General features: G+C 37.1%; 1 protein-coding gene across 2 annotated transcripts in view; it reads right to left on the reverse strand.

Moving 5' to 3' along the window:
• The window catches only part of LOC138694375 (eEF1A lysine and N-terminal methyltransferase homolog), a 57,855-nt gene that overhangs the window by 17,416 nt on the left and 26,026 nt on the right, over positions 1-14,413 (reverse strand). For both annotated transcript variants that reach the window (XM_069818055.1, XM_069818054.1), the window contains exons 7-8: positions 14,003-14,183; positions 4,831-5,012 (exon numbers count right to left, since the gene is read on the reverse strand). In XM_069818055.1, the coding sequence (XP_069674156.1) occupies positions 4,831-5,012; positions 14,003-14,183 (363 nt within the window). The remainder of the gene's footprint in view (positions 1-4,830; positions 5,013-14,002; positions 14,184-14,413) is intronic.

Here is a 14,413-nt window from a genome sequence, read left to right on the forward strand (position 1 = left end):
GCCCCATGAGTGATGGGATGCATTGAAATCCCCCACTACCAGATATGGAGCAGGTACCTGCGAGAAAATGTCTTCAATGTCATGCACTGTGAAAGGTGTGTCTGGGGGTATATATACAGAGACTATTGAGAACTGGATGGAAGGTAGAGTGACTCGAGTGGCTATGCATTGATGTGGGCTGTTGATGTTGATAACAGAGGAAAAGATACTTTGGCGGAATAGGAGGGCACAACCTCCGTTGGCACGAATACCGGCAAGGTGATCGTACTGGTGAACGTAGTATCCTGAGATACTTGGGGAGTTTTCGGGCCGAAGGTGTGTCTCCTGGAGACATAAAATAGCAGGGTTTTCATGATAGATCAATTGCTGTAGTTCTGTATATCTGCTGCGTATACCGTTCACATTCCACTGTACAATATCAGTCATCAAGAGGAGCTATATCATGTTGGTGGCTTAACAGGGGATCTTCTCTTCTTTTCCTTTCTATGGGAAGATGCTTTTGCCTGCGACTGCTTTGTCTTCGACTCTGGCGACTCACTTGCAGTTCGTCGCACTCCTGATCGCGATCTTGATCGAGGACGTGATCGAGAACGTGATCTCGACCTGCCACCCGAATTAGGAGTGCGACGTTCTGGTGTTCTACTAGGCCTACAATCCTTCTCTGCTGTCATAGCAATAATTTTCTTAGGGATGTAAGGCCTGATGTCAAGTCCACAAGTGTCGTCTGACTCAGCAGTCTGAGTAGCGGCGTCTACATATGTCTGGGTTGCGATCTCAATTCACTTGCCAGGTATGTTTGTAAGAGGTGGCGTTTGTGTAGTGGCATCAATTCCCTCTGTTGCTCTCTGCAGTACAGACGCATATGATTTTTCAGTTGCCTTCTTTTCTTTATCTAAAATACGCTTACGTGCCTCAAAAAAGCTAATATTTTCCCGGACTGGAAGCTCTTGAATCGTCTTTTCCAGCATATACTTTGGGCAGTTTTTAGAATTAGAAGCGTGGTCTCCAGAACAGTTCACACAGTGCTCGGCGCCGGTACATGGGGAATCCCCATGGTCAGCACTGCCGCACTTTGCACAGATGATATTGTTTGTGCAACGTTTTTGCGTATGTCCGAACCGTTGGCACCTAAAGCACCGCATTGGGTTCGGCACATACGCATGCACAGGGACACGCTCATAGCCGACAAAGATATGTTCTGGCAAAAGAGATGTCTCAAAGGTCAGAAAGACTGTGCTTAGGGGTTCAGTCCGTCCGTCCCGCTTCCGTAGTAAACGGTAAGCCTTGGACACGGACTGTTCCGCCAGCTCTAGTTGGATCTCTTCATCTGATAGACCATCTAAAGAATCTGTATGCACAACTCCTCGCGTGGTGTTGAGCGAGGAGTGACGTTCGACTCTGATGGGGTATGATCCCAGCAACTTTGCTTTCAACAGCATCTCACTCTGTTTTGCAGATGCAGTCTCAACGAGGAGACTACCGTTATGGAGCCGAGTTGCATTTCTGACCTTGCCAACGAATCCATCGAGCGCACGTCTCATGTAGAATGGACTAATGTTTTTCATGGTTTTTTCCGTTCCATCCAAGGTGATACTGATGAACTTCGGAGGAAGCACTTTAACTGTTACTCTCTCAGGGTCCAAATCCATTGCATTGTTCGGCATATGACCACCAGTCGCATTGTCTTTTCCTATCTTCTGTTTTTTGGGTTGTTTCTCTAATGGAGGGGAAGAAGAGCGAAAGGAACACTATGAACTGGCCCCCCCCCCCCTACGGAACCGTCGGCGTCAGCCTGCCACCCGGGGGGGGGGGGCGGAAGAAAAAGACACCTAAAATTCTTCTCGGTCTGTGCCGGCCATGGGGACCACCCCACAGCCCGATCCCAAGCAACCCACTTCACGCAAGTTACCCTTCACACTGGTCATTACACACCTAATGGCAAGTCTTACACCAGAGGCGTGTCGCAGTTTTATACCCCTACCACGGGAATAACCGCCCGTGGCTCCCCACTCTACACTGAATACATGTGACAGACCACTCGGCTAACTCCGACCTACCCTCCCAAAGCCGGAGCAATCCGAGACCGCACGCAGCTTCAGGAGACTTGTGGTTGATTACACTGCGACACCCATAAGTCAACGGTAACACGTCGGGGCGATATATTCGCCCCGGCGAGCAGAGTCGGTCACCGGGACATTTAAATCGCCCCGGGCCCCATTGGGGCTCTACGTGAGTGTACTTGACATCTGGTCCAGGCTCGGCACCTAAACTTGCATATAGGGGCAGTATGAAGGGTCCACTATTGCTTCGTTGCTGGGTGCCCTGTCAGGCCGCACAAGTTGGAAGTCGCGCTCGAAACCGTGGGACAGGACTATGGAGATAGGAAAGATCCCCGCTGGTGAGATGGGAGTTGTAAGCCTAAGATACTTAACCTAATAATGTATATAAAAACTAGAAGAGGAAGAAGAATGTAACCTAGCAAGGTAACCTTAACAAATCAATCCCGTCATTATGGCGGATGTGGCAAAACAAACAGCAGGGATGGAGAGGTGAAAATGGCTGTGATGATGTGGTGGGGGTTCCGCATGCAATGGTGGCCGGCGAGGAGAAATACAGCGATGAAAAAGATGAGAGAATGAAAAGGGCTGGGTGGAGACAAAGCGATTAATGTCCGAAAAGAAAAGCACGAGAGCCACAATTGCATCCCCCCGGTCACCAACTTGGTGGAACCCACCTCGACCGGAGTTTTGTACTTCTTACAGTATGGAGATGTAAACGGAATAATGCAAGGACAAACTATCACAAGCCTGAAAGTTCTGCATATTTTAATAACTACTAATTATTATTACAAATATTTCAGATTGTAAAGGTCATTAGTTCAGATGACACAATCCCAAAGGTCTTTGGAATCATGCTGGATAGCATGACCCAGAAGTTTCATTTCACTTTCCAAAAACAGGGAAGGAAAAGCGTTTTGATTGAAGATGAAATGATACTTGCTTGATGTCACCAATTCCTCAGAAATTTACGACAGTTTTGTGAAGGATGAAAAGTATTTTTACCTCGACGATTCCTGGGTCAATGCCAGACACACAGTTTCACAGGTGTGGACAGATGCCAGCATTGAAAGCAGTAAGGATGCCTAAAGATACGGTCTTATGACAGGTATGTGAAATCCCAACTAATTTTCCTCCACAATGGAAATGAAGGATTTGTACCTAGAAACTTGTAGTACAGTGGAATATTTATATGAGGAGAACTACATGATTTGGAAAGTGGGATTGCAGTATAGAGGTGTGATATATTAATGATTTCATTTTCACAGGAGATAAATGGTGAGCTATCTAAGGAATGGTTCATTAACTCACTTCTGCCCAAGCTTCCCCCACATATCATCGTTGTCATGGATAAAGCATTGTATCACTAGGTTAAGCTTCAAAAAAGTTCAAATAAGGGGATGGAAAAGAGTAGATTATTATAAAATGGCTTCATGAACATGAAATATCATAGACAAGTGATATGATCATCCCAGAACTGTTGAAGCTCGATGATAAGGTGAGGGATCAGTATGGTGGATATCATATTGTTGTAGCCACAGAACACACTATTCTGCATTTGCTGCTGTGCCACTGCAACTTGAATCCAATTATCCCACAAGATGGTATGAATGTGAACTCCAGAAGATATTTCGTAAGGAAGATGTTATCTCATGACAGTGCGCGTTATTACATCATTAACTTCTAGTTAAATTTTCTTATATGTACCAATATCATAAAACTTTATCTAATAAACAGTTTTCTTAATGTATTTTAGTTTCATTAGTCTGGCATTTAGCACCTTTGTTACTTAGAGTATCCAATTCCTTTAACATATTTTTTAATTGCTATTGTACCCAAATAATTAAAATACGATAATTTGCTCCAGAGAGTATCTGTTTTGATGCAAGGATAATTCGTTTAACATGTTTCTAAATTAATACTGAATACATTTTGTAATAAATCACTCTAAATCAATATGAATATAATGTGTATGTAGATAATTTTTTGTGTTGGTACCATTGTGTAACTTTTTTACATAAATAAAAACAAATGAAAGTTAACATGGTACATAAACATTATTTTAAGAAATACAGGAAACAAATACAGTTTGTAAGTAAGCAAGAAAAAAATGTGTACCTTACAGAATAAGTAATACTTAATATGTGCTGCACATATATATTTGTAAAGATATTTCATTTCTCATTTTCATTTGATTATGAAAGAATGCAACACAGATCAGACATCAGTTCTGTGTGTGGTATGAGAATATATCAAGTTTCAATCTAACAATATAAGACTCAGAAACAAAATTTGGGCCACCTGAATTTTCCAATGCATAGTATGTTATAACTGGAATTTGAAAATTTCAAAACTCCTTGTACAGACCCAGAAACAAAATTTGGGCCACCTGAATTTTCCAATGCACGGTATGTTATAACTGGAATTTGAAAATTTCAGGTGGCTCAAATTTTGTTTCTGGGTCTGTACAAGGAGTTTTGATTGCAGGTTTTGACATGAGATCATTAACAATTCTGTCATCAGAAGAATTGATATTCTAATCCTGCCATCCTAACAGATCCATGTGAGATTTATGATGGAAAAAACAACTGTGATACTGGATTTCTTAGAGTACTTCTGATTTCTCTGATATTCTCATTCCATTACTACTATGCATCATAAGAATTCAACGATTATGGATAGCCTCTTTAGTTTCTAAGTTGGGTACTATCTGCCTAATGCTACAAAATAATTAATGTATTTTAGCATTAAATTATGAAGAAAGATATCTTACTTTCTGGAAGCAATGCTGCAGGAAGGTGCATAAACCTCCGCCTCCAAGTCCAATAACTGCAACATTAGATTCTGTCCCATCTCGTGTCGCTAAAGCAACACCAACTATCATGTATGTATGATGTTCACAAGCCAAATAACCAACGTCTATTACTTTTTTCTGCTTTCCTTTCCGAAATTTTACTGAAATAAACATTAACAATAAACATTATGTGATACTGTAACATAATTATGCAATCTTGAGTCTGATCAAATTACATTAATATGTTTAAAAAGTTGAGATATATAAGCATGGTATTATTATTATTATTATTATTATTATCATTATCATTATTATTATTATTATTATTATTATATTATTAAATACTTTTTCTAAACAGGGATTGCCTAGAAGATAAAATATATCATTTACAAAAGAAAATCTGGATAGTAGCTCTTCAAGACAAAATCTACAGATTCTAAAATATGACATTGTAGTTGAACTTATTTTGTAAATCAACAATAAAAATCAACTCATTCCATCCCGAATGGTTCATATTGTATGGTTGCTTGATATTATGACATACAAAATTATATATGCTCATTTTATTTAAACAGCCACCAATTTACATGTACTTGGTTTTTGTTGTAAAGAAGAACTTCTATGGTATAACAGACACCACAGAGTGAAGAGTTACATTGCCAATTGCTTCAGAGACACTAAAAAAGTATGAAGAGCAGACAATGTGGTCATCAAATGAGAGAAAAAATAAGAGATGCATTTTAGATCCCACAATACATTTTGAAAAATCTCCACATCAAATTCTACAGGTTTATAAAGAAAAGAAACAACGCTATAAATCATATTGTGACTACATGAAGAAAAAATACAGTATTGATAACTGAGAAGTCTTGGATCTCTTTCTTGTTGCTCGGGGTGCAATCACAAGATTAAGTTTAAAAGATTTGTGGCCAGTTTTTTCAAGTAATGTTTAATTTGGCTTAACAAATGTTAAATTAACAGCTGGTTTATTTTTAACATTTTGTTAAGATGTTTTCCATTTTCCCAACATTATTTTGTTAAAAAATAACCAACACTTAACTTTAACTGTCGTTAATACTATTCTAACTACTCAACAGCAGTTGGTAATGATTTTGTATATATAAGACAACTTCTTATTGGCTGATATTATTATTTAAATTCTGTACTGTGGAGTAAGTCATGAAACATGTGTAAAATCGTAACCTGTTACAGTAGCCATGATTCATACAGTACAGAGTTGATAAATAAAAGTTGCATTGACTACTATTGAATAATAATAATTATTATAAGTATGGCTATGTTTTATAATGCTAAATATGAATTTCTATTTAGAAAAATCTCAGCATTATGGCCACCAGGTGACAATAATTACACAAATGTGTGTGTAGTCAACTGTACACAAAACCCCAAGGAGAATTCCGTATCATATAAAATTCTCTAATTCAGGTCCATGTATAAATTATAAGTAATTTCGTGCTAAAGAAGCAATTGCTGCTGAAACATTTTATTATTTACTCACTGCGTATTTTGAAGCACTATTGACATTGGCTATAGTTGAAGAGATAGTAACATAGAATCTAGAGTTAATAGTAGCTGGTGAATTAGAACAAGTGGCCTATTTCTGTTTGTAGGATATTCAAATCTGACTTCAATTTCTTGCCACGTTGAGATCGCACATTTCCTCAATATTAAATGGATAATAGCTCAGCATCGAAATAAGCGTCAGTATGATAATCAGTTGACTTATAAAGATTATCTTCCCTATATTAATATTCAAAAATATCTTTTAAATTATATATTACTAGTCTTATGGCCAGTTTCACAAAGCTTCATTAAGGTTTCAATGATTCATTAATGTATTTACTGGTTCATTAAATCATTTTTATATCTCACCAAGCATCTTTAGCCTAACGAACCAGTAAAACTATCATTAAATTTAGTGATAGAAATTTCCGTCTTTAAATTTTTAATTATTCATTAGTTGCAATATAAAATGGCGGAACGTTTCGACGCAGAATTGTTATATCTGGAACTGCTCGAAAATTAAGAGTCAAATGGAGATAATGTTAACCATTTAAAAACCGATCATTTTGATAATTTGAATGACACAAAAATTCATAAAAGATACCGCGTCACGAAGATCGTGGTACCGGTACTCAAAATTTTAGAAGAAACTGATCATAGGTTAGAATATCATAAAAACGGCTGAGACAAAGCTGAAACTAGTCAACTAGGTAACATACAACTGAGTTTTAATTTAAGACAGGAAAGTGATTATTATAACTACATACCGGTACCTAAGAAATATTAGTAAATTAATACATAATGTGCATTCAAACATAACAAAACTTAATTGGTATATTAACTCTCATTTATTAGAATTATATTAAGATATGTTTGCACTGGCTTTAAAACAGAAGCGAAAGAGCTGGATTCTTGGAATTTATAATCGTTTTCTTTCTGATGGAAATTTAATTTTCCAGCAGGATAATCACCCTGTGCACACCGCCATAAACGTTCAAAGACGGTTCATGGAAAAGCATGAAAAAGAGGAGGATTGACAAATATCGAGACATCCCACCTCAAAATCCAGATCAGTTCTGGGATCAAGTTCTGGATACCTGGGAAGATTTCGCTAAGGACCAGAACTACGTATTTCCGCGATCTGGTGGACTCAATGCCCCGAAAATGCCAGGCAGTGATAGATGCCGGTGGCATGTGGACAATGTATTAGATCTACATGTGTATTTCTTTTATTTTTCTTTAATTTGTTCGTTTATCTTTGTTTTATTTTGGGAAGAAAATTGAGCTCCCAAGAGTTTTTTAAATTCTCCTAGTGGAGCCAGAGTTGCGAAATAATTCGTTCCACTACACAAAATTTAAAAAATGAAGAAAGGTAACATGTATAAAAATTAGTTACATTAATAAAAAAAAAAAGTTATCGCCGAGAAACGAACTTGCCTGGGATGGCAAGCCAACTCGCTACTGACTGCTCCATTGGAGAGTCACGGCGTAGCCAGCGCGACGAGGCATATATAGCTGCTCGGCATGAAGTCTAAAGAGACAGCGCACATATAAACGTACTCGTGTAAATATTTTAATGTCCAGTACTAGTTAATGTTTCATTTGGACTGATTTACTGAAGCTTGATGAAACCGGCCCTTACTCTAAACATTCCTCAAAGAGAAACATAACATGTTATTTTCACAACTTTTGTCTGAACAGCTGTGGTGTTATCCGCCATGTTTAACTGTTTGTTAAATGAGTTAACGGCCTGAAATCCTAAATTTAAAGTTAACAAATGGTTAAGAATCTGTTAAGCCAAACTGGTGTTGAACAAATGGAAAAACTGTATTTAACAAACTGTTGAAGGTTTAACAGTCGTTAAGTGTTCTAACAATACTTGGACAAACCGGCCATTGCACTCAAACTTAGTATTCTGCAAGACACTGGTCTTCAAATTATATGTGATATGCTGCTTATTATGCATAACGATTTGTATAATCCAACTTAAATAAAAAATAAAACATATGTTCATATCAGAATAGCTGCCATATTTATATCAATGTTAAACAAATTACTGCTTATTTAATCTTTCATTTATTAATATGTTGTTGTTATTACCTAATGCTTGGCCCTTCGCAGTACTTTTTATTATGGACCCAGTAGGTAGGGCATTACAGGGTCTGAAGATATATTACATTTAATATCCACTGCTGTTTACTCTAACTGAATGTTTTTATGGAGGTTTCTTTAATTTTTAGAAAAATGTTAGAGATCATTCATTAAAGCCTTGTGTCTTCTTATCAAAACATTTACGGTACACAATTGAAAAGATTAAGTTAAATATATAGATTACAAAGAAAAGAGACCTAGAAAATTTGAGGTCAGAATGAAGAAATATCCTACAGACTGTTTTCTATACAATAGAAGACAAGTTTGTGCTTATGAGAATCTGAGAGAGCTTATAGTATAAGGCTCAGCAAAATTTACTTTAGTACATACAGTATGTCCAGCTACATGTTGATTACATAATGTCCACTGTAAATGGAATGTGCTATTTCCCAAGATAGTGAACATAGTGAGAATACCTTGTAATAACTGGTTTTTAAATTTTTCTTTCAATATATGATCCATGTTTTTGCATTTGATTGAGGTTGTGTTCTAATGTTTCATTTTCTGTTGAGCATTTTTTACACAGTGGTTAATCTGATAATCAAAACCAGTATACAACAGTGAAAAGATGTCCAATTCTATCTTGTGCCGCAATATTAGTATGTACAGTATATCATTCTACATTTTACTATTGTTACGTTGCTTGAAAATTTTTCTGAGTGTTTCTCCAGCTTGTCGTTTAGCCAATCTTTTGTCCATTATTTAACTGTCAGATTGTGAATCTTACTGATTATTCTATTGAATGAATTTAAGAGTTATAGTTTAGCAAAAAGTTTTGATGTAACTTCTGCTGTTTCATTGTCTCAGTCGTATTCCACAATGGCCAGGCCTTTAAAATCTCTTATGACGCTTTGGCATCTGATTGGTTAGAAATTGTTGAACGTGCTTTGTTGAACTAGCTAAATGGCTTGCGATTACAACTGTACTAATGCCTGGTCACAAGGATATAGTTGGTAATGAGAAATCCAAAGATTGTGCGTGGAAATATTCAGTGGGTGGCAAAGCTCTTAAGAGGCTTAGCCTACCCAAAAAAATTGAGTTATATCTAGTAATGGAAGGCCTATAAGTTCGTAATAATGGTGTATCATAACACTTGTTTTCAATTTGGTCCTTCCATATATTAAGTTCGCTGTTGGCTAAGGTTGCCAATCCTCTCATATTTCCTGGGATCTCCCATATTTAGCTCTAATTTTTAACAGTCTCCCGACTCCCATATTTTTCTTCTCTTCGAGCATTTTTCTCCCTTATTTTTGCATAATGTAATAATCTATTTGAAACATTTAATTTTTCCATGAATGAAGGTGATGCACTGAAATGTGCAATCTCTGTAGAATGTAATACTTGCCAGAAATAGTTTCAGGGCTCACTAGTTTAAAATCAAACAATGTTAGAGTTAAAAATTTAGAAAGAAAAAATAGCGAGTTGTGTTGTAAGCATACCAGGCAGCAAAGCTCATGCAGAGAGTGTTTTCTTTTATGAACAGTAAGTGAACAGATACTGGAAACAGGAGCATGACATCAAATCAGAACTGCAAATCACAGTCAACTTCAAATACCTACTCATGTAGGGAATTTTTACAATTTGTTTGAAACTATTATTACTGGTTGTTCTGTATGGTTGTGAAACTTGAACTCTCACTTTGAGAGAGGAACAGAAATTAAGGGTGTTTGAGAATAGGCCTAAGGTTCTTAGGAAAATATTTGGGGCTAAGAGAAATTAAGTTACAGGAGAATGGAGAAAGTTACACAATGCAGAACTGCATGCATTGTATTCTTCACCCGACATAATTAGGAACATTAAATCCAGACATTTGAGATGGGCAGGGCATGTAGCACATATGGGCGAATCCAGAAATGCATATAGAGTGTTAGTTGGGAGACCAGAGGGAAAAAGACCTTTGGGGAGGCAGACACGTAGATGGGAGGATAATATTAAAATGGATTTGAGGGAGGTGGGATATGATGATAGAGAGTGGATTAATCTTGCACAGGATAGGGACCAATGGTGGGCTTATGTGAGGGCAGCAATGAACCTGTGGATTCCTTAAAAGCCATTTGTAAATAACTTAAGTAAGTTTGAAACTATTACGCGAAGAAAAATGTCTCAAAATACTCTTAATTTAAGCCTAACTGCCTAAGTGTAGAATAGAGTTTTTTTAATACCTCTAACTGAATTATGTAATTTGTCAATTTTCTATGTGAACTACTGCAGGTTGCTTAGTCTCCTGCACTTTTTTCAAAAACAGTTGTCAACTCTACTGTTGGGAGTCATTCCAGAATGAAGTGTTCAGTGCGAGGCTTGTGACAAAAGCCTCTATAGGCATGGCTACGACCTTGACTCACAAGCTTGAGAGCAGACTGCGGAGGGGGTATCGATTTGCTATATCTCCATACAAAATGAGGCTAGCCTTCTGCCTTAATAATATGTCGCATTATACTGGTGTTCTGTGAATGGGCTGTGTTGTTGAGTAATAGTTTAATCAAAAGTGCATGCGTGTTACACATTATATTGTTGTTATGTGTGTTACATATATATATATATAATTTTTTGTTAAGTTAATTTATACATACTTTAACATCTGGTCATATCATGTGTTAGCATCTGTGGGTATACCAGTAGACCATTTTTACTATTGTTGAGTTCCTGTTTCTATTGTATGTTGTAAATGGCTTATGTTCATGTAACTGATTATGGATTTTGATTAATGTTAATGATATTGATGACTGAGGCGGTGATGAACCATGGCATGTAAATTTCCAATTCAGCATTTGCTTTTGTGACTGAGGGAAACCATGAAAAATTCCAGTCATATTGGTCGACTACGAGGTTTGAACCCAGAACCTCCTGAATGTGAGTCTCAAACACTACCTTTTGTGCCAACTTGCTCGGCTGTGTTAAATATTAATTTTGTGTAAAATGGCTCACCGAGAGAATTATTGAGGTCAAGAATTAAAAGAGAAACTGGTTTCAAGTTGGATGCATGAAACAAAATGCGCTTACAAAGATAGGAGATCAACACCACATTTACATATTCAAACAGCGGATGGAGGAAGACAAAATAGAAATTTTCAATTGTCATGGTATAAGAAATATCCTTGGCTAATAAGGTGCTCCGAGACAAATAAGTTATAACGTTATACCGTATTTTGTTTGGGGATGAAAATGGTAATCATCTTCTTGTGGGGTCTGTATCACAAAAAATTTTGATAGAAAAGCCGAGAAAGATCTGCTGTATAAAAATAAACAAGGTAAGCAGATTTTTTCAGTTTACCCAATATTTGCACCTTAGCTTCACCACTGGAACTATTTTTGTTAGACCAAAACCATTTTCTTGGTATGCCTACTGAACCGAAATTGTATAGAGGTTTGCCATGATTAGTAGCATCATTTGCAGCATGAGTTAGGAGAGGTCACATTGTGTGTATCTAATGCCTAACCACTTCATTTGCGTGATTCGGCTTCCGCATATTGCGGATAGATGGCAGGACTGTGACCCATTTTCAATTTGTATGCCACTGTGGTGGACCATGCTGTACATGATGTGTATCTGTGAAGAGTTATGTCGTGTACTAGGATGAGTGTATGTGTAAGTGTCCATATAAGTATAGTGTAGGGAATGGGTAAGGTTGATTATAAAGGTGAGGAAGGTGAGAAGGGAAATCCGGATGCCGGCACGTATCCTACTTCTATCAAATAGCACCAAGGGGGCCACCAGGCTTAATGTCCCCATCCGAAGGACGAATCTCTATCAACAGTGACATATGCCTTCTCTTCATATGCACTGTGGAGAGATTTGAGATTTAATTCAGGCATATTGGTGCACAATTTAGTGATTAGGAGTTGTGCACCACCACCTCTCCTAGTCCCAAGGTAGAAATTTTACATGAAAATTTCTGATCCCACTGGGAATCGAACTCGGGTCAGCTAGTCTGGAGGCAGATGCACTGCCACAGAGCTAACTTGGTGGCAGGTCACAATGTTACAAGACTTATATGCACCCATTTCATCTGTCGGATGATTAAAAATGCAGAGTATGAAAGCAAATGGACGAAACACTAGCACATAAAATATACTGCTAGAATGTTCAGTGGTATTGAAAGCAAGAGAGATGCTTAAAATTAGACTTGCTAAATAAAGCGACTTTGGAAAGGATCCTCAAAAACAAGGCTTTTTGGACACTGGTGGAGGAGACCTGGCTTATATTTAAATAGCCCAGCCACTATATATCCTCAGATACTTGCAGCTTATTAACTAACTGTATCTTATCTTGCATTTTCAACTTAGCCTAGTTTCTCGCTTTGTTTACCAATTGTCTCTGCTATCTCACAAAAGATTGACCTGAAGAGACATTTTATCGACAAAGCAGAAAATTTGCTGGAAAGAGGAAAAGCTGGTCGGTAATTTTGCCTGAAATCCTCTAATCGAACACAGAATTATTTTATGTGCTGTAAATATATTTAATGGGAACCTCGTATATACTTCTGTTATAAAAAAAGTCATGCTACAGATTTCCATCATCCCTTAAGATTCCACTGCCCTCGACTAAGTTTGAGTCCAAGATCTTTAGATATAATGACAGGCCTAAACATGATGACCTTAATGATGACCGGTCCTGGAACACAGAAAGGGGGATGATTGAAAGACATCACTAAGCAAGTACTGCCCCTGAAGACAAACTTGACAATTGTGATCATGTAATGTATTTTTAGAAAAAAACATGCATGGAATGTGCGTTAGATGAAGAGACTAACTGGCATGTAATCCATGAGTGTGATCCATTACGTCTGAGAGAATACAATTGCTTGGTATTACAATACTGAAAAGATTGTGAAAAAAAGCTTCTGAAACTTATCAATCTTTCAGGAATATTTAATGAAATCCGCTCCAAGCTAACAGTTCGTATTACACTCTTCCTTCTAGTAATCTTGGAAATACTTGTAATACATCTATCACCTAACTAATTTTTCAGAAATTTCATAGTTTCATCCACAAAGATATTTTTTATGTTAAAATGTTTGATTTGATTACCCCCTTTGATTTGATTACCTGGTTGGGTTTTTCCGAGGTTTCCCCCACCGAAAAGGAAAATGCCGGGTAATATTTTGGCGAATCCTCGGACCTCATTTCATCTCACTACATCTCGCAAAAAAAAAAAAAAAAAAAAAAAAAGTACAACATTGTAAAAATTGTAGAAAATTACTAAATTGTAAAACTATAAAAATTTGTAAAAATTGTAATTGTAATATTGTAAAATGTTGACATGTTCCACATCTTAAAGCTTCATTGCTCATGTAAGATCTATGGAATAAAATAAATGAATGAATAACCATTTAAAATGAGGCTTCATTATTTAGTCCAAAGATCTTTGTTTGAATATTAAATCGTAAGGTCTTTTAACAAATGCCATGATCAGATTTCATTAATATGCTTATGCTGTGACGAATTTGCGCAAACAAAAGCTGGAAGTTGTACTCACATAATTTCAAGCGTGCTTCAGATTGCACAACACCTTGGTTGCTCAAGAAAATGAGCCTTCGGAACAAATGTCCCCCATCGCCTTCAACTTCCTCCACAACAAAATCTCCAGACATCTGACTGTGTCCACGATAGCAGACTTCCCTTCTTCCAACATCAGATCCAACTGACAAGAAAGGAATCTGGAAAAAAAAGAGTATATTAAAGTGATTGTTTTCAAATGGTTATAGGGTTATTGTTTTGTATAATTTTTTCTAGTTTAAAGCAAATGCCTTCTTTCTCATGACACAATGGACATTTTAGTGTGATTAGTAGTTCTTGCTTAGTCAACTGTACGAAGACAGGTCTGAACCTCACAAGTGATACCAAGAAGGCATCACTTATGAGGTAACTAGGCCAGTTCCTTTCCCCT

This window comes from Periplaneta americana, chromosome 2 (assembly GCF_040183065.1).
Source record: "Periplaneta americana isolate PAMFEO1 chromosome 2, P.americana_PAMFEO1_priV1, whole genome shotgun sequence".
In the NCBI taxonomy this organism is placed as follows: Eukaryota; Metazoa; Arthropoda; class Insecta; order Blattodea; family Blattidae; genus Periplaneta; species Periplaneta americana.